We start from the raw sequence: 21,888 nt of genomic DNA on the forward strand, positions 1-21,888 counted from the left end.
AGCCAGCTTTGTGAACATTTTCAACTTGATGCCAACATTTGCATGATTTCAGAATATTTTTCAATTCTTCCTGTGGGGCCCTGGCACCTGGAAAAAACTGAAGTAGAGACAAGGACAGATGTGAAAACTGGAGCTACAGGCATCTGAAGCACAGTGCTACCTCCTACAGTTTCTTTGATGTGTTCAGAGCAACAGTAGGGCCTAGATATCCTTGTCTCTCTATCCTCCACTAGACTCAAGAACTTTGGAGCTTCTCCCTAACACCATTTCCCAAAAACTGCAGTTAGAAATTAACTCATTTTCCCAGTTCTGGTTAATCACTTGGAGCTTCTACTTAGCACCTACCGGCTTGTGGATCCACTCAAAAGTGGTTAAAAGTATAGCCCACAGTGAAGGGTGCTGGAGCATTCTTTGGGCCAACATAACCTTAACTCGGGTAAAGATCTTATTTGTTAGGCTTCTGGAATTATGATAAATAGCTTATGGTTCCCTGGGGCTCAGGAAACAGTAGTCTAGAAACACCTATTTAAAAAGCAAGGAACACAAAATGTGCTTTCCATAGAAAATAAATTACTTTTCAGTCTTAAAAAAGGATCTTGACATATGCTACAGCACGGATGAATCTTGAGGATATTATGCTAATTGGAATAAGCAGGTTACACAATGACAAATACCGTGATTCCACTTATATGAGGAACACAGTCAAAATCATAAAGACAAAAAGTGGGGTGGTTATTGCCAGGGACTGTGGGAAGGGGAGCTATTGTTAAATAGGTAGAGTTTTCTTTTTGCAAGGTGGAAAGAGTTTCAGAGGTGGATGGTGGTGATGGTTGCACAATATGAATATACTAATGCCACTGAACTGTTCTCTTAAAAAATGGGTAAAGATGGTAAATTTTATGTTATATGTATTTTACCACAATAAAAATTGGGAAAAGAAAAAGAAAAGAACAGCTTGAACACTAAGATTCTCAGCAAAGGTATTAGCATTGTATCACTGAGCCAAAAGCAGCTACATAATAGATGTTGTCTATCTCTGCACCCAACTCCCAATTTTCTTTCTCTTCCTTCTGCTTAATGAAGCACCTCATTCTACCACTGAAAACTAGCATCTTCTTATAAATCACTGGATCAGAAAACTCAGTGGCTTTCAACTATCCTTTCACCAGAGACCCTGGCTAAGCAGATGGGCACACCAAAGAGAATGCACCCCTTGCCACCAAAGAACTCCCCCAAGTGGCTGCAGCATCACCCGGGAAACACACATGCGCGCATGCGTGAGCACACACACAATTTCTTTTCCAAATAAAGGCATAACGTTTTGCTAGTATTAGTACTGCCAATCTGAATAAAGGTAAAATTTCATTATAAATACTGTCGTATTTAGTTTATTCTAAATGAAATCAAGACTTTTCCCTGCATTTCAAAAATGTGGACAACTGTTTTGTGCAATAAGCAATTTGCAGGACACAAGGAAACTAGTTTTTCATCAATTGTTTCCCAATAAAATGCCATGCTAAGATTTATAACAGCACAGACACTAATATATTGCTCTAAGAAATGTTTTATGGCTGGGTGCAGTAATGCACTCCTGTAATCCCAGTGGTGGGGGAGGCTGAGGCAGGAGAATCTGAGTTCAAAGCCAGCCTCAGCAACTTAGCAAAGCCTTATACAACTCAATGAGACCATGTCTCAAAATAAAAATATTTTAAAAAATGGGGGGCTGCGGTTCTAACTCAGTGGTAGAGTACTCGCCTCTCATCTGTGGGGCACTGGGTTTGATCCTCAGCACCACATAAAAATAAAATAAAGGTATTGTGTCAATCTACAACTAAAAAAGTATTTGAAGAAAAAAAAAAAGCTGGGGATATGGCTCAGTGTCAAGTATCACTGGGTTCAATCCCCAGTACCCCCCCCCAAAATGTTTTATAAAGATATATACTTTATGATTTAAATTTGAGACTTTGGACCATTTAAGGTCCTACGGACCCAGGAGGACCATAAAACTATTACATGGTTATAATTTTTTTAAAGAACTTAGGGAATCATTTAACTATTCAAAGAATTTTTTAAAATTCTTGCTTACTAGTTGGCACAGTGGCACATGCCCCTAATCCCAACTACTTGGGAGGTAGAGGCAGGATGACTGCAACTTCAAGACCAGGATCCCCCAATAAAAAACAGAAAAATAAATAGGCTTAATGTATAAGAAGGATATATTTTTAAATTGTCTGTTTTTCAACATACCTCTTCATTGCTGGAAAATAATGTACTTTACAGGTCCTATTTCTTCTTTGGAAACTCCGGTTTGGAGTCCTAGACTCCTGGAATGTGCTACCTTCGAGCAATTCTTGGTACTTCCTCAGGTCGAACAGTAACTAAATGCTTATACCCACGGTAGTAGCACATGCTAAATCAAACTTCATAAATTTATTCTGAGATGGAATTATAGTAACTCATTGTAGAAATGCTAGTGTCTCACTCTTATTACAAAAGGTCTTTAATTTTCCAAATGCAAACAAAATTTTATTTGATAAAATAAAATTTGATAAAATCTAATTTTTATTTGATAAAATCTAATTTTGAAATCCCTTCAAAATAGGTTCAGAAATAAGAGGTAAATATACACTTAAAGAATTAAGAACTGGGAGAAAGAACAGGCAAGCTATTTTCTATGGTTTTGGAGACAAAGAACAGAATGAGCAAATATTTCATCCAAGATTTCTGATTTCTGACTTCTACGACTGTTCCCCTGTACCAGATGCCTTTGAACACAGATCTGCCTGATGGAAGTCAAAGGCACACACTTGCAAACTGCAGAATACCCAAAATGACAATCACCAGGACAGAAATACCTTGAAGAAAACAAGACAAGGCCAATTAAAGTATCTTGGATTTAAATGACTACAGGGTTGTATAAGGAACTGCCAGCCCAACCAAGAACACAATCTCCACAAGACAAATTTTCTTCGTATTCTCTTATGACTCTAAAGGCAGAGAGACTAAAGGCCTTAGCAGTGAGGCATCAGCAATGATTTCCAGTATAAATGAATTACAAAGTTTATTAGTCATAGAAAAAAAATGATTCCTCAGTATCAATTCTTGTTAAGTTCCCTGTAAAACAATAAGCTTACAGATAATTTATTTCTCATGAACAGAAAAATCACTATACTTTTGGTCCAAGATATGTTGGGTTTTTTCCTTCTTCTTCAGATGACAGATGGATGGAGCTGAATCTATGAACGAGTGTACTTGCCCCAAATGTGCAACATAAATACAGAAGCGATGAACAGAAGACTCATAACCAATACTGGAACAGGGCCACTAGAAATAAGAAAAGAAGGCATGCTTACTTTAGTGATAATATAATAATATATTTAATACTAAAGACTGCCTAGGAATAAAGCAGGAGGAAGGTGGAAGCACTTAAGATGCATCCAGGAGGGAAAAGGCAGGTAACCACTCTTCTCAAATTAAGATTTATTTAAAGACAAACTTCATTGTGTTACTACTATGTATTAGATACGCGAAGATGAGTATCACATTATATAATTTACAAAGTGTAAATATATGATACCATTCAATTTGTACAACAAATTCATGATACAAGGGAGACAAGTATTAATCTCATTTTATAAATAAGTAAAACTGAGGCTCAGAGGGACTATTATCTTCCTCAAAACACACAGTCAGAACTAGGAGAGACTTGGACTCAGGTGTTCTGATTCCACACATATGTTCACTTTGCTGCACCAACATTCCCATTTTCAAAGAGCAAACACTTTAGGTAGTATGCAGTAAGTTTGACTTATATTTATATATTAGTGTAGGAAGAAAATAGATTTTACTCATCTGCCTGTTGTGGTTTGAATCTTTAATGTCCCCTAAAAAGCTTATGTGTAAGGCAACAGAGGAATGTTCAGTGGTCAAATGATTAGATTACAAGAGCTGTAACTATCAGTGGATTAATCCATTTAATGGATTAACACTGTGAAGAGACTACTGGATATACTGTGGACAGGTGGGGCATGATTATAGGAAGGAGGTCACTGGGGTGGGGCCTGTGGCCTGAACTATATGCATTCATGCATTCCACACCCCCTCACCCCTACCCTGGCCCCCATGAACTAAGCAGCTTTCCTCTACCACACCTTTCTGTCATGATGTTCTCCCTCACCTGGGGGACCAGAGCAATGGAGTTAAACAACCATGGACTGAGATCTCTGAACATGTGAGCCCAAATAAACGTTTCCTCCTCTAAGTTGTTCTTGTTGGGTATTTTGGTCATGCAACAAAAAGCTGACTAACACAGCCCTTCCCTAAGTCAAATGCTTTTCCAGTTGGGAATTAGTTTATGGGTTCCTTAAAGATCTCCCTGATCTTCACAAGCTGTGAATGTGTACTTTAGGGACCACCTCCATGACTCTTTCTGCTCACATCACTTTTGGGGAATTGAAGATGTCTCACTTCACCTTCCAGATACAAATGGGGAGTAGAGAGTAAGAAAGACCACAGAAAAGGAATCTTTATAATCATCAAGGAAATGGAAGAAACCCAGTGAGGTAAGAGGAGTAACAGAGAACATGATTGGACAATGAATAATGCACAGAGATCAAAGTCTTTGCTACACTACTATTTTGTTCTTCCAAAATATGTACAATTAAGGGTGTAAATAAATTTAAAGGCATCTGGACAGAGACTGTCCTCATACTACACTGGATCTTACTCCCTTTCTTTAAGGCAATGTTGGAGTAGCGTCAATGACAGAGCATAATGTTAAGGGAATAGCTCTCAGAGTCAAAGTGCTAAGGCTTGGAAACTAACTCTGTCAATCACAAGCTATGACTGTGGCCTCCATTACTTACATTCTTCAAGTCTCAGTTTCCTCATCTGTAAAGTGGAGACAATCATAGTGTCTACTTATAGGGTTGTTGAGGTATAAAATACATTAACATATACACAACACTGACGTATAGGAAGCTCTCATAAAGTGCTGTTATCATTAACTTGAAAATAATTCTGAACTCCCACAAAGAGCCAAAAACAAGCTCCAAGATGTTGCTTGACTATTCCAAGATGTAGATTTATAGGTAAAAATTCCCAACTGTGAACTTTCACCAAAAATACATATCTCTAAAATATGAGAATGTGGTTTACAACATCAAGGAATAATCTCTACAATCTGGGGGGACTCACAAGTCTGGCTGTACCACAGCAAGGACCTCAAAACAAGCACAGGAAGACTCACCCACAGGACAGTAGGTTTCCCACCTGCTTAAGAAGAGTTTAAAACAAATCCCTTGGATATCTCAAGAGCTATCAAATTCAAAATCCTCTCTGAAATACTCAGCCCAAAAGGCTGTCAGTCAGAATGACATCAACTCACATATCCCCAAGCCCCCAAATTACTTCCTAAATATGTTCTTATCTTTCAAATCTAAAAAATAACAGGGAAAAAAATCAATACATTAATTAAACCAAATATCAAGGATTCTAGGGAAGCCCCATAAACAATGTGTAATCCAAGTCAAGCCACTGGTTCAATTAAACTAATCCAATTTTGTCTCTTTTCTACCAGACAAGCATGTAAATAGCATGGGACTTAACAGAATATCCAGTTACATCTTTTCTGTGTGTCTTCAGCATGTCATTTTGCCTCTCTGAACCTGAGCTTTACCACCTGCCAAATGGCACATCTCCCACCTCACAGGATTGCTGAAAGATCAAATCAGAAAGTAGATACTCAAGTTCTTTGCAAAACACCAAGTGCTGTGCAAATGAAATTTGCTATTATTATTCCAATTCCTCACCCACTGGGTTGAGTCAGGAAACAGCTATAAGCAGTGTTGTTCTGGAGCCTACTCTGATCAGAAACCTGATCTGGGATTAGGAGAGAGCCAGGTATGGTCTTCTGGATGCCTATTTCCCATTGCCTAACGAGCATGAGTACTCCCAAACCTGAGAACTTGGCAAGTGATATGTTCATCTTCCCGAATCCACTCACCACCCACCAGAGGCAAGGCAGCCAGGGGACTTATAGGTAATGCAGCATAATGGGAAAACTTCCATTAGGCCTTAATATCAGTTTATGCCTCCAGCTGAATGCTGAAAAATCACCCAATTCCTATTTGAATGGTTACTCCTACTTCTCAGTGTGGGGTAAGAACACCAAATGAAAAGCAATTTCATCTAATTAAGCAACATCCCCTCCAGTTCTCTCTGTTGCCATCACTTACTTGGACATAGCTACATAAGGATCTCCCTCTCCTTTCACTCACTTCATGAAGAGATGTCATTGCAGGCCTGAACCTGGCTAACCAGGTGAAAAATAAGCAAACCGAATTCAGCCCAACTGGCACAAACAAAGCTGTTGTGTACTGTAAATCTCATCAGAGCCAAGTGACACATGTGGCAGAGACAGACAACACTGCTGCACTCTGCCACACTGGACAAATACACAAGATCTGTTCCAAGACTTACACTTTGAGCCCTGGTGAATCTTCTGTGTAGAATCGCCACATTCCCCCAGTGCCTGCTGAAGTCGTGCGACCTGCACTCCTTGTTCCACAGCTGGCATTTTTCCTGTGAGAGAGGAAAATGTTACCAACAGCCTTTTCTTGGAAATTCTTATAATAGCACTATAACAAATGCTGCCATGAGGTGGTTAAAGAATCACTTAAGAAAAGAATTTTTGGGGGGCTGGGGAGAGAGCTCAGTCGGTAGAGTGCTCGCCTTGTAAGCACAAGGCCCTGGGTTCGATCCCAGCACTCAAAAAAAAAAAAGAGAGAGACTACTTATAATATACCGTAAGTGCCAGCCCATTGTTTGTTCATAAAATATAATAATAAATAAAAATAAAAAATCATAATTATTAAAAAAAAAAAAAAAAAGAAAAGACTTTTTTGTTAGTAAGACTCAAATTCCTGCTTTTACCATCTGATCAAAACCACTATGAAGTGAACCTCTGCCTCAGGGCAAAGTATACAAATAACCCTGAAAAGCAGTTACTATTTCCCATTTTACAAATGAGGAAAATTAGGTTCAGCAAAGGTTAAGCGAAGTGTCTAAAGACCACAGGGTCAGCAGGTGGCCAACCTGGAATGTGGACCCAATTCTGACCCTGGCACCCCTCCACTGCCCACCATATCCAGTCTTCTAATTTGAAGAGTGCATTTCAGTTTCTCTACACATTTATTTTGGTGAAGTCAGGTAATAAACCTCTGGTTAAAAATGCCCTAAATCTATATAATCTGGTCTTAAAATCACTACTTTAAAAGATATTTTTACATTACTAAATTTACTGCAAAAAAAGAAAAGTATAAGCTTCAATTATATCCAGGCTTCAAAAATGGTGTATTTTATTTTATGAAAAAGAACTTTGTAATTTGTTTTTGCCAATTTGACATAGTGACCATATATCTTGGACAGAGAGGCAGAACGTGAAATGCAGAAAACACCCAACGAGAACTGTCCCTTGCAAAGGGACAAAGTTTATAAGATGAGGTACAGTACAGGCACCCCTGGCAGACACAAGCAGACAAGCAGCACTGACACTGCTGACCAGGAATAGGCCCAGGGAATCCATTCCCTCCTCTGGGGTCATCCCTCAGTCAGCAGGGACCCCCACCCAACAATTATCCATGAATTATCCCAATCCCAGCTGCTCATCTGACCCCTGTGATAGTGTATAACATGGAGGTAAGGAGTAAGTGGTGGGAGGAGAAGTCAAAAGGCATCTTTTTCAGCCCATTTATCACCAACTCAGAAGTCCTAGGTGAGTAGAAAGAAAGAGCAGAGAGGGAAAGCCCTCTTCTATCACTGCCCCCACAAGTTCCAATACACACTCCCTTAAAATTCCATTCTAATAGATATGGGCTGCTGGCTCTAGCTTTTTGGAAAAGGGAAGAGTATTTGGGAGAAATTCAAGTGAAAACCCAATCCCTACCATCTCTTCTTGCTTTCTTCCCAACTCTGGTCCTAATGCCCACCTCACCATGCCTTTACATCACATTTTGAATGCAAGTACTGTCTACAGCTCACGGAGCTTGCTCTTCTGAGGAGGGGATCAATCAAGACCTACTTCCAGTTTGGGTTCCAGCAGGAAAAGTTTTGTTCATGACACAACTCTGAGAGCAATTAGTGTCAAACAATGATTTTGGTCTACTGTACTGCAAGTATTATATTTCAGACACATTAATTATGGGCTACTGTATCAACCGGGCACTTACAACTCTTTTGTATAACTGTTTCTATGGAAAGACTGATTGCAAATAACAAAAATAGTTTACAAGTAATTCACGCACTTTACAAAGCTTTCACTCACAAAAATACACAGCCTTTAATCCATGGGGCAGGTACCTGAAACTTTCCTCCTTGTTCCTAAAATGAGTTTGAGCTAGAGGGTAAAACCCATCAACATGGTAAGTCACTGGCTCAGCCAGGACTAGGACCCACATACTTGTCATTATTCCCATAATTTCCAAACTCCAGTTCCTGCCTTTAAAGTTGGAATTACAGAATCCCCAGCAGAATTAGTGCAATCCCTTTTAAGATTTCTTACTTCTGCTGATACATGGGACACAACAAAGGATTTGAAAATCAGGGCCACAAGAAATAACAAAATGTACTCAAAATACTTCATTCCATCACTAGGAAGCTAAGCAGAGGTTAGTAACAGAGCCCACTTTAATCTCTTAAATTTTTATTTGGGGTCTATTTTATCCTTACTTTCTGGACTGTAACTGTGTTCCTCCATTTATACTTTTTTTTTTTTTTTTTTTTTTTTGCAGTGCTGGGAATCAAACCCAGGGCCTTATGCTTGCAAGGCAAGTACTCTACCAACTAAGCTATCTTCCCAGCCCCTTCTTCTATATCTCAACAAAATGATTTTCAAACCTATTTACACACTTTGTTCTAACACAATGATTTGCTGGCTATTTCTTAAACATGCCAAGTTCACTAACTTCAGTCTTTACACTTAACCATTTCTTCCACCTAGAAGTCTATTCTATTCCTCTTCAGATCACCTCATGATTTGCTCCCTTACTTCTTTCAGTTCTCTACTCAAATACCACCCACTCTGAATACCCTATCTAAAACTACTATCCACCCCTACCCTATCCCCACCACTCTTTATTTTCTTCATAGCCTCACTGCCTAAAATTATGTTACTTATCTATTTGGCTTGCAAAATAAATATGCCACACTGGAATATAAGGTTCATGAGGACAAACCCTCACTATCTTGTTCACAGATATATTCTTCAAGCTAAAACAGTGGTCAGCATGTAGTAGATCCTTAATAATTACTTGATGAATATCTTAATATACTACCATCTTACTATTCCTGATTCCCATTAATTCTGCTTGAACACTGTATAGCATTCACAGTCTACAGTTTTTAAAGCATTATTGTTACTTTGCACCCTCATAAAAAGGTACCTTTTACTTTGTATTAAGCAGAGCAAAGATTCAAACCCCAGCCCAACCTGTATCACTTAAATTCTTTATCACTTCTTTGCCAAGGTATTATTACTTCTATTACTTCATTGATCCTGGAATTCTTCAAACTATTTAACACACAGCATTATTATTAAACATTAGCTTCAACTTTTTCTCAAAGACTTACAGAACGTGAATATGTTCTTAGCCAATACTCACTATATTACATTCAAGAACTAATACTTAACCAGGACCAAATTTGTAGAAGACACTACTGCAGAGTCTCTAAATGATATAAAAATGTTCCCAGTTACAGTGGTCCTACCATAACTAAACCTAAAAGATGACATCAACATCCACAACTTCAGAAGTTGCATTTATCCACTCCACGTATGTGTTACTTCATTCTTATGTAAACCAGTTATGCAAATATCACGTTTACATGAGATATGTGCTTTTTCTCTAAAAATTCTCAAATAGCCAAATTTCCCTGCCTTAGTACTGCCAATTCTCTCATTCAGGATACTCTTACCATTTCTGACAGGTCTATTACAATTTCTTTGTTCTGAGCTGAAATCTGTTTCATGTATGTTCAAATAATCAGTTTTAAATTTACTTCTGCAAATTCAGAGTTTCTATTTTAATCATCCCTCTTCACATCCTTAAGGATAGTTTTCATGGATCCCAAGTTCATCTCCTCTCTAGATGCCACCTTACTAGTTACTTCAAAAATCCCAAAACAATAGGGTCGATTGATCCCTTTACTTATTCATCATTTTGTTAGGACTTATGGAAACTGGGGAGAGAGAAGACTTGTGCAGTTGCTCTGTCAAAACCTAAAGGAGGAGATAAATATGGAAACATAAATGGTCTTACACTAACAGGCACAAAACAGTATGGGGCAAAAAAACTAGTAGCTACTCTGCCTACAGTCAGAGAAGGTCTCATGAGGAAATAACCTGAGCTAGTTTGGGAAAATAAATAGAAACTCAGGATAAGGTTAGACTGGAAAAACCACCAATCCTTGGTATCCCTCTTTTCTACATGATCAACAAGGAAAAACTAACAGAGAAACTAATCAGAAGAGTAAAGCAGACTGGAGGGTGGATTGGAATGGAAATGGCCTGGACAGAAAGGTTAGCAGCAAATGCAAAAGTAGATGGAAGAGGTTAAGGGCTAACCTGGGACAACAGAAATGGAGAAGAAACGAACGTGTCATACGGAAGTAAGAACATAAGTGGGGATGGAGGTATTGGAGCGAAAGGAGAAACTGTTTTGCGACCATCAAGTTTATGTTAAATGTGTGTGTGTATGGGACCCCCCGATGGAAAGGTGAAGACAAAAGCTCAAACCCACAGACCTAATGACCTCGTTTTTTCAAAGCTGTCCCAGATCCTACTGCAGCGTAACTTTCATTTTTTAACAGTGGTACCCGAAACTGACCCGGGAGACAGTGTCTCCTCCCAATGCCCTTGTGAGCTGACTACCCGAAGATCTCCTCCTCCCGGCCAAAGAATTTCTCCGAAGTCCGCAAGCGAGGGGGCCGTGGAGATCCTTACCTCTGCCGGACAGTGGATCCCGCCGCCCGGGCCGCCACCGCTTTGCTGGGAGAACGCCCAGAGGAGCCCACGTTAGTGCCACTGGGGGTCGGACCCGGCTGTAGAGGGAGAAAAGCAGACAGACGGTGAGCGTCGCGGGCCCGCCCCGGAACCGCTGGCCCGGACCGCCGGGACCGACACCTGCATTCGAAGCTGGGGGAAGCACGGGAACCCCGGGGAAGAGCAAGACACAAGGCAAGAGGCAGCGCTCCTGGGGGAGGCGGAAGCAAGGAGAAGTCTGGGCCGCATACCATGCTGAAGGTAGACAGGGAACTGAGAAGACGGCAGGAAAGTTGCGGGACTCGTTGAGAGACCACGGACTGAGAGACCGGCCCAGGCCCCGCCCCCAAACCTGCTGGCAGGGTCCTCGCTGACTCCAAGGACGCTGGGGTTGTCCCACGGTGTGCCTGTAGAAATCCTGTCTGTAACGACCTGGCTGAGTGGAAAGCACAGACCGTCAGTCTCTTTTCCTTGGTTCAAAGCTTCCTTAACAGGGCCCAATGTCTCCCACAGGAAAGGTACCACCAAGTCAGACGAGAAACTTTCTCCGGCAATTATTAGGCTACCACATATTTGTGCTGATGTGTCCTAACGGACGCACGCGCAGCAGGGCGGAGTCGGTCCTCATTGGCCAGCGGGAGCCGGGGGCGGGGCGTGCAGGAAGGCCCCCTTCGGGCGCGGGGCGCAGCCAGGGCTTCCGGGCCATGGCGCCGAAGCAGGATCGTGGCGGTGAGTCAGGGCCCGCGCCGTCGGTGCTGTTCCTGCACCCGGACCTGGGCGTCGGCGGCGCGGAGCGGCTGGTGCTGGACGCTGCGCTGGCGCTGCAGGCGCGTGGGTGTAGCGTGAAGATCTGGACAGCACACTACGACCCGGGTCACTGCTTTGCCGAAAGCCGCGAGCTACCCGTGCGCTGCGCCGGAGACTGGCTGCCGCGCAGCCTGGGCTGGGGCGGCCGCGGCGCCGCGATCTGCGCCTACGTGCGCATGGTCTTCTTGGCCCTCTACGTGCTGTTCCTCGCAGATGAGGAGTTCGACGTGGTGGTGTGCGACCAGGTGAGGCGGCCATCGGGCCTCGGAGGGTGGACCTCTGCCCTGTGCGGGTCGGAACTGGCCTGGTGAAGTCCCCCGGGATTGAGATTGTTTTCTGTAGTTGCATGTCCAGGGCCCACGCTCCAGGAAACTTTCATCCTGGAGCCCTGAGGTGGGGCCACAGATCTGCATTTTAACTGGGTCTTCGGTCGCTCTGCAGCAGATGGGACTTGGGGATAGCTCTAAGAGACACTGGCATTAGAAGTCCGCTTCTGTCACCTTTTATGTCTAACTTGTGTGTTGTCTTCCCTCTTTTCCGTTACATCTCTTGACTTCGCTTCCAGGCCACCTTGGTCCCTCTGCATTGTCGTTTATTAAAACACGAAGCTAGGAGGTTGAAGCGGGAGCATGTGTGTTCAGGACCAGGCCGGTCAACTTAGCAAGACTCCGTCTCGAAACTGAAAATACATTAAAAATAAAACATCCAGCTAGCTAAACACGTTACATGCCCAAAAAAACTTTAACTTGGCCCCGCATTGGTATTTAAGGAAAAGTCCAAATTCTTTACCTTGGCAAATAATATCCACCTGAATCTACCCTGTAGCTATTCTAGACTTTTTCTTGGGTATTTTCCCAGTCTCCAGTTCTTCATTTTAAAAAGTTACATTTCTGCAGGAGTAAAAATTTAAGTAGTATAAAAGAGTACAATATAAAAGCCCCCCATTCTGCTCCCTTAAGGTAACCATTGTCAACAATGCCTGTATCTCTCCAAAAGTTGTGTATATACAAGGGTGTGTGTATCTGTTTATAGATACATCTTATTTGTACATAATTGGGATCATGACATACCTGCTTTGGGGCACTTGCTTTTTTTCAGCAAAAATTTCTATTTGGATCATCTTTATATATCATTACAGAGATTCATTTCATTCTTTGTAATGACAGGAAATGCACTTTTGTTTGAATGTACCATGATTTTTGCATTCTTCTGTTGAAGGATGCTGGTGGTGTGATAAGCATCTCTATACTTTTTTGTTAACTTATCCAAGCATATCCTTTGAGTAAATTCCTCAAAATAAGGTTGTAGGTCAAAGAGCACTTGATTTTAAAAGTCAATAGCACTCACCAAATTTGCTTTCTAAGGAAGTTTTGTCACTTAAATTTCCCACAGTCTGTAATAGAGCCTATTACTCTGTGCTCTTGTCCACATTGAATATCAACCATTTTAATCTTTGCCAAACTGATAGGTGGAAATAGCATCATATTCACATTTGTTTCTTTAATTATGACTCCTGAATTATTTTTTGTTCGACCTTGCTTATGTGGAAGTTATTTAAGAAATGCAGACATTATCAAATATCCTGCATATGTCAGTCAGTTGAGATACAGTTGGTAGAGAAAAACTGAGGGCTTAGAAGTAGGAATAGTCAAGTTCCATTTCTGCTGCTTTAACTAAGTAGCTTTGTATATTTTGCAGTATCCCTAAAGCTCACTATCTTCAGGTGTTGTTTAAGTGAGCTGGGGATTAAGTGATTTGTAAAGATTACCCAATAGGAAAGATCTCTGGTAATGCCTGTAGTTCATTCTCAGTAATGATTCTGATCAATGTTTATTGAACACATACTATATATTAAACTCTTAAAAGTTTTATGCATGTCAGTACATAATCACAAAAACTAGTTTTTTGAACAATGATGGTCACCATGTTATATAAGAAGAAGCTGAAATCCAAAGAGGGGTAGATTATTTGATCATATTCACACAGTTAGTAGAACTGAGATTTAAACCCTGGCAATCTTGATTCCAGAGTCTGCTCTAAACTACTATTGCTCATTTATATAATTCCTTAGGAGGAGAAAAGATCCCACAGTTACCTTGTCCAATATGATAGCCACATGCCACATGTGGCTAGTGAGCACTATTTCATTCATACCTTTGAGAATTGATTACATTTTGAAATGAGTAAAATACACTAAAATCAACTTCATCCTTGAAAAGTGTTGAATGTTGCTAGATTTTTATTTTATTTCTGTTGAATAACACTGTTCAAGAGGAAACCACTAGACTTGAAGCACTTAATGTTTAGCACCCATTCTGCAAATGCCTACTGACCTCCTATATACCAGTCATTGTACTGGACATAGAAGGGAGGTTAGGTTGTCTGTTCTTTCTGCTGTGGTTGAGGCTGAGTTGACCAGTCACTTTATCCGCTGTTGATTTTTTGCTTTGGTTAGGTGTCTGCCTGCATCCCAGTGTTCAAGCTGGCCAGACGGCCTAAGAAGATCCTGTTTTATTGCCACTTCCCAGATTTGCTACTTACCAGGAGAGATTCTTTTCTTAAACGGCTATACAGAGCCCCAATTGACTGGATAGAAGAATACACCACAGGCATGGCGGACTGCATCTTGGTCAACAGCCAGTTCACGGCTGCCATTTTTAAGGAAACCTTCAAGTCCTTATCTCACAGAGACCCTGATGTTCTCTACCCATCTCTGCATGTCACCAGCTTTGACTCAACTGTTCCTGAAAAACTTGATAACCTAGTCCCCAAGGAAAAAGAATTCCTGTTCCTCTCCATTAACAGATATGAAAGGAAGAAAAATCTGACTTTGGCACTACAAACCCTAGTACAGCTGCGTGCACGATTAACATCTCAAGATTGGGAGAGGGTTCATCTGATCGTGGCCGGTGGTTATGATGAGAGAGTCCTGGAGAATGTGGAACACTATCAGGAATTGAAGGAAATGGTCCAGCAATCTGACCTTGGTGGGTTTGTAACCTTCCTGAGGTCTTTCTCAGACAAACAAAAAATTTCACTCCTCCACAACTGCACATGTGTGCTTTACACACCAGTCAATGAGCATTTTGGCATTGTCCCTGTGGAGGCTATGTACATGCAATGCCCAGTCATTGCTGTTAATTCTGGTGGGCCCTTGGAGTCCGTCATCCACAGTGTTACAGGGTTTCTGTGTGAGCCTGACCCAGTGCACTTCTCAGAGGCAATAGAAAAGTTTATCCGTGACCCTTCTTTAAAAACCACAATGGGCCTGGCCGGAAGAGCCAGGGTGAAGGAGAAGTTTTCCTCTGAAGCATTTACAGAACAGCTCTACCAGTATGTCACCAAACTGCTGGTATAATCAAGGTCTTTAAGTTCTTCATGCTACAATTTTAAAAACAAAAAAAGAAGGAAAAAATCCAGAATTAGCACAGGACAGATTTTTAAGAAAATAAACTCAAGTCTTGAATGTGAGCTCTTTTCCTGTATGCCACAGATCCCTGTCTCAGAAAAACATGCTATGTACATGCAGTGCTTACTGCTCTTTATCTTTCATGCTATCATTCCAAGACTTACCAGTATGAAATTATAAAAATGGAACAAATTCACCTCAGCAAAATATTGTAATTATGTTTTCTGTGAATTATTGTTTCTCTGCATTGAATTTTGAATCATATTATGCCTTAATTGATTTTGATAGTTTAAGTGTATCATTATCAAAGTTGATTAATTTGACTTTACAGCATATTGAGAACAGGGTTACTGTAGTGTTAGGAAATTTTTGTTAGACCCTTGCCTAATCCATAGCAAGAGTACACTATTTTTTGTTTTTATTTTTTTACAAAGATGATATTATATTTTTGCACACTGAGACATGACAATAAAAGATGTTTATCAAAAGAGGAGACAAAATACTAGGTTTTGGCTTCCATGATGTTAGTATTATTAGAAATATAGATAAGAACCAACCTGAATTTAGAAAGCTGAGTAAACTGTATGTTGACCTGAAGAGGGAACATCGTCACACTTGCAACCTGCATTTTGTTTAGGACCTGTTTCCTCATGTTGTTTGAGTCACCAGTTTTGTCAATGTTTGTTGTATTAACTAGGTTCCTATTAAGTAAGTCTAGTACACAAATGTTCTTACCCTTCCAAGGCCAGCTGAAATGCTACTGCTGTGAAGCTTACCTCCCAAACTGGAAGTGATTTCCCTTCATATACTCTAGGACTCTAACCAGTCTTGGAGTTCAATATTCACCTGTTGGTCCAAGTATAAATAGTAAACATAAAGCAAAATGTTCATTGTATTTAAAGATAGATTTATTTTTAAAAAACGAGTAAATATGACTAGTCAAAGGCTCCATATTAATCATCTCTTAAGAGCACAGACTTGAGAGCCTAACAGCCTATATGACCTAGGAAAAATTTATCTCTGCACCTCAGTTTCCTTATCCGTGGCAAATGGGATAATTGTCCTATCATACTTTCCTCATAGGGTGGTTCTGACAGATTTCAATAACATACATAAAATACCTAATAGTTGGCATATAATGTTAACTGCTGCTGTTTTGCAATTGGGGGATGTGGAAATTATTACAAGTTCGATGTGGGTTGATTCCACACTTCCATATTTTGGTGTTCTTTAAAGGTTAAATTTTAGTTTATGATTCATCATGTGCATCTGTATTACAGGAGTATTTTAACAGAACACCACCACCAAAAGGAATTCTACAAAGTGAGGGTGCCAAATACAAAATTCCGTTGGATTTCATTTCCTTTGGCATTGTGAAAGTTTGCCATCCAGTAAAGTAGGTGATCTCCATTTTGTGGCTTGGTGTGTTGTGTTTCTGGGAACTGCAGTCTTTCCAGAAAATCTGGTGACTGACCACTGGGTTTAGGATGAACAGAATTAGTGGCTGTTCACCCCGTCAAGCACTAAATCTTATGCTTATTTAACCACTATTTTATGCAGATCCTTCCAAAATGGAGTAGATGGGTTCATAGGGCTTTAGTTTAGCTTGACTTCATTACCCTCAGTTGCAGTGGTGACACTAGGCCTTCAGAGGTCTGAGAGGTCTGCAGAGCCTTGCCTGCCATGAACTTCCAGCTTTTGACACATTGGCTCCTGGCCGATGCCAGCTGAGAATGGACACAAGGATTATTACCACCAACCATAAAATCTGTAAGAACAAGTTCTAGTTAGAATCATTGTGGGCTGAAGTGACCCAGAGTTGCCTTGGACCTTTACCATGAGCAGTGGGACCTTAGAAGTCTGAGGCAGTCCTGTCAGATGTCAAGAGGTAGACTGGTGTGACTCTGGAAACTTCCCTTGGACCCCCTAATAAAACTAGAGAGCAAGAGGGTTGTGCTGTCTTCCTCTCTGAGAGAACATACTCTTTACCTTGAGAGTGTCCCTTGTTCCCTTTTCCTATCCTTTCTAATAAATTCACTGCTACTCAGTGACATGTCTGAAATCTTTCTAGCATGATTGTTAAGAACCAGTATCAGAGGAGCTCTGTGGCTGCCTCAGCTATGCAATAGATCCTTGTTCTGTAATGCCGTGTGCTTGCTCTGCAGTATCCTTCCAGGTGATTATTATAAACATTTTTACAGGTGGGAAATCTGAGACTTAAAACCTGGAGGCAATAGAACAGTAGTTCAGGCCTAGGTCAGTGCAACTATGGGTCAAGAGTTCTTTCAGTTGAACTAAGGACACCTCTTCCACAAATGCTTCAACACCTGACCTACCCCAGGCACCCATTTATCTGCTATTTTCTCCATCTTATTAAAGGAAATGAGGTTCCCATACACTACTGCCCCCTCTACTCATCCAGTCAACCCTTCTGCCCACCTCTGCCAGAATCACCAACTACCCTGTGACTTCCTTTCTTTGTATTTCCAGCTCCCAAAATCAAAGCCAGACAGAGCATATTGAGCCCGATGATCACCCATCCAAATTTGCTCTTGCACAGATGAGTAACAGGCCCAGAAAGGGGAAGGGACCTGCCTGAGGGCACAGGACAGTTGCAGCCCTCCTCTAGCTTCTTTCTGCACCCCCTGCCATCACGTCCACTTTTATCACCGCCCCCATTTCCTGCCACTTTGAACTTCCTCCTTTGTTCCCAACCTCAACCCTCTACATCTTTGTTCTCTGTGTGGATGCCTCTATTCAGATACTTGTGCTTGCTAACTCTGGGGTAGAGGCCTTTCCCAATGACAGACCAGTTCCTGACTGTCCTTGGTTAAACAGTAGCTCGTGGGAGGGAAGAGAAGGAGGAGGAATTTTACCTGCTGACTCCTGAGACAACAGGCTGCTGGATCCAACAGCTAGGTCCCTGTCAAGAGGACTGGGGATTAGAGGAGGGGCGGAGGCTTGCAGAAAGAGGCACCAGGCCAGACATCTTTCATTTGTCCTTTTATTTTTTCTGATACTCCACAAGTTAGTTTTCTAACTATTATTGATATTCATAAATTAGGAGGGACTTTTCCCAACAAAAAAGTATGTCAGAGTAACTTGAATGAACCTGAAGGACATTATATTAAGTGAAATATGCCAACCACAGAAAGACACTCCATGATCTTTTATAGGGAACCTAAAGAAGCGAACTTCATAGATGTAGAGTAGAATAGTGATGGCCAGGGGCTGCCGAGGATAGTGAGGAGGAGCTGGTGGGCAGATGGGTCAGTAGGCTCTGCGTGCAGACAGGAGGGGTATGTTATGGTGTGCTGTGGCACAGTAGGATGACTAGGTGACAATATTGTATTCCAAAATAGCTAGAAGACAGGATTTTGGTTATTTCATCACAAAGAAATGATCAATATATGAGATCATGGAAATGCTAAATACCTTATTTAATTATTACACAATATATCCATGTATCAAAACCACACCATATGCCATAAATATGTGCTGCTTAGAAAAGGGAAATGTTTGGGAAGCTACTTGGATAGCTCAAACAATTAAAGCAAGAGTTGCACAGTTGAAGTAAAGAAAGTGAAGGGATGTTGCTCTAGGCTTGAGATTCAAAAGAAATCAGGAATTAAAATGCCACCAGAACACCACTTCTTTATATAATATTTCACTGTAAACTAGTTTCCTCCTTATGGCAGGAAATGTGGCTAAGATGTCCCTCTCACTGGTTCTTTTACCAGAGAGAAAAGACACCAGTGGAGGATTATGATGGACCCTTCTTGGTTCAGGAAACTTCCCTAAAATTAATGAAGCGAGGTTGAGGGACAAGGTGCTCTTAGGGTTTGCCAGATTCATGTCAGCAACCTAACCTTGAGCCCAGCAACTGGGGCCCAGATTCAGGGTTACATTTAGCAAGAATCATGTAGCTGCAAGAGGATTTGGGGGAGTGGGGTGCTATGAAAGAAGAGCAAGCGATCCCCTGAAGAAGGTGACCTGGGTGGGTGAGTAGTTATTCTCTCCAGTGCTCAGAAATAGAAAAGCCTTAAGAACTTGCACCCCAGGGACCTGGCAAGCACACCTTTGTTCATTGCTTCCACTTCCACAATAAATCAATCTTACTAATATAATTTATTACCTACCTTGTGCAAGAAACTGCGCATAAATAGATTAATAGTTTAATACTCTTCAACTTCTGTGTTAGCTTTCTATCACTATGACAAAACACCTAAGACAATCAGCTTAAAATGAGGAAGGTTTATTTTGGCTCATAGTTGCAGAGATTTCAGTCCATGGTTGCTTCTTCCTTTTGCTTTGGGCCTATGGCAGAATAACACATCATGATAGGAGCTTGTGACAAAGGAGAACTTTTCGTCTCATGGTGGCCAGGAAGCAAAAAAATAATTGAGAAAAAATGGGCTGGCATGCCAATAGCCCCTCCAGAGGCACACCCCCAATGACCCAGCTTCTTCCCACTAGGCCCCACATTTTAAAGATGCCACCCCTCAATAGCACCACAACCAGGCAACCAAGCATTTGATACATGAACCTGTGGGGACACTTAAATTCAAACCATAGCAGTTCATATAATTCTGTATTGTTTGATGCTAATATTCCTGGACCTGACTTGCTCTTTTTTTCACATTTGAAGACTCATATCTCACCCAGGTTTTAATTTTGAATTTTTATTATTTTATTTTTCTAATAAGCAGAGAACCTTGGACTTAGGATTTGCCCAGTGTGATTTGATCTTTATTTCTTTTTTTAATTTATTTTTTGGATCTTATTGTTTTGGTCTTTAATACTTTATTAAAGACTGCTGGGTGGTTAGGGAGTTAGCTCAGTGGAACAGTGCTTGCCTAGCTTCCACAAGGGCCTGTGTTAATCCCTAGGACTGAAAAAAGAAAAAAGGGACACTGGGGTTTCTGTTATTACACTGGCATATAGATGGATATATTCCCTCTGTTTCTCCTTCCTCCTCTCTTCATTCTTTGTTCTCCATTAATAAATGTCAATTGTCCCATTATTTGAATGTAAGTAATTTCTATTATTTTACTTATTTATTTTAATTTTGGCAGTATATTTGCTGCAATTGTTTGGGTTTATATCAGTACAATCAACCAGCCTCACTGCTTCCTACCAGTTCTTATCTGACATTCTTAAGTTTCTACCTTAGGTTTAGTGTTTCCTTCCTATTGGACTCATCTTCAAGTAATATTTTTTTCCAGAGAGAATATGTAATATGCATAATTTCCATTGTTTCCTTCCTATTGGACTCATCTTCAAGTAATATTTTTTTTTCAGAGAGAATATGTAGTATGCATAATTTCCATTGTCTTGCAACATATATAACTTAATTAAAATTCTTGAGTCACATGTTTTTCTTTCAAAGTTTTGTAAATGGTATGTCATCATCTCCCAGGGCAGCCTTTCCTATAGAGTGTTCTAGGGAAAATAAGATGCAAGAAATGGTTCTGGAAAAAGAGTTCCATGGTCACATAAGTTAGAGAAATGTTGCATTCTACTGGAAATGTACCCCGCCAAGAAGTACAGTAGAGGCCAAGAGACATCCTGAGGTAAGGAAGATGGTCGAACTTTATTTCCAGTGTGTCCACACTATTTGATCACAGTTATATTGAGAGAAAGCAAATGGCCAGTAATATGAGACAGGTAACATTTTTAACATTCTTACTCACTTGGCATTATTCTAGGATTCAGTCTATGTATATCAACTAGTTTTAATCCTCACACCAGCTCTATCTGGTTGGTGGGATTTTTCAACCTGTTTTAACAAATGAGGAAACTGAGGCACAAAGAGCTGAAAAAAAAAAAAAAAAAAAACAAGCTAGAAAACAGTGGAGCCAAATTCAAACCCAGACAGCTCTCATCATTTCATTCATGGTCTTAAGAGTTGGCAGGTAAGAATAAAATAAAGGCAACTTTCCCAAGTCTGAAAAACATAGCAAAGTGCCTAATTGCACCAGAAGAGAAAGAGAACTTTGCACCAACCAGAAATATGTCTTGCTAGACTGTCATAGAATTTGCTGCTGCACTGTGGCAAAGGCACTTTGGGGGGTAATCTGATTATCACCCGTGCAAGTGATCAAACTCTGCCGTTGGCCAACGTCCAGGATCCATCACTGGATACTCATCACCTCATCAATTCATCCTCCTCAACTGACGGGCAAAACAACATCCAAATATTCATTGCACATCTGTGCCGGGCAGATTATACATTAGCAATTCAAATGTGGCTGGTGCACTGGCCATTCCTGCAATCGCGTCTGCTTGGGTGAGATGCCTTGTTGTCTAGGGTGGATAATAAAGCAACTCAGTCTAATCTTGAAGAACAATCGGCCCATCTTGCGAAGGTGACTGGCTGTGTGTGTTCTTGCCCTGGCAGCGATGGAACAATGGCCCCATAATGCACTTGACTCAGCTGGCAACGAAGTCCCATCCTGATTAGTAGCCGTGGCTGGTGTCAATCACCACAGGATGCACCATTGTCCTCTGGTCCCCAACACAGTTTATTTATAGGAAAACAAAGGCTTTGGGGGGCTATGGCAGCTTCCCAGAGATTACAAAATAGATTGAGCTGTCAAGCACACAAAGTAGATGAAGATTAATGAGTTGTGCG

At 40.9% G+C, this 21,888-nt stretch overlaps 2 protein-coding genes across 2 annotated transcripts; one reads left to right on the forward strand and one right to left on the reverse strand.

The window, feature by feature from the left end:
• Positions 1 to 3,044: 3,044 nt before the first annotated feature.
• Positions 3,045 to 11,426, reverse strand: Sec61b (SEC61 translocon subunit beta). Its single transcript, XM_047525327.1, has 4 exons — positions 11,290 to 11,426; positions 11,000 to 11,097; positions 6,481 to 6,582; positions 3,045 to 3,324 (listed from the first exon to the last, which is right to left on the reverse strand). The coding sequence occupies exons 1-4, from the start codon at positions 11,290 to 11,292 to the stop codon at positions 3,237 to 3,239; spliced, it is 291 nt and encodes a 96-aa protein (XP_047381283.1). The 5' UTR covers positions 11,293 to 11,426; the 3' UTR covers positions 3,045 to 3,236.
• A 97-nt stretch (positions 11,427 to 11,523) lies between these two features.
• On the forward strand, positions 11,524 to 21,117 carry Alg2 (ALG2 alpha-1,3/1,6-mannosyltransferase). Its single transcript, XM_047525326.1, has 2 exons — positions 11,524 to 12,090; positions 14,301 to 21,117. Exons 1-2 carry the CDS (start codon positions 11,539 to 11,541, stop codon positions 15,201 to 15,203), a joined length of 1,455 nt encoding a protein of 484 aa, XP_047381282.1. The 5' UTR covers positions 11,524 to 11,538; the 3' UTR covers positions 15,204 to 21,117.
• The last annotated feature ends 771 nt before the right edge of the window (positions 21,118 to 21,888 follow it).

This window comes from Sciurus carolinensis, chromosome 14 (assembly GCF_902686445.1).
Source record: "Sciurus carolinensis chromosome 14, mSciCar1.2, whole genome shotgun sequence".
NCBI lineage: Eukaryota > Metazoa > Chordata > Mammalia > Rodentia > Sciuridae > Sciurus > Sciurus carolinensis.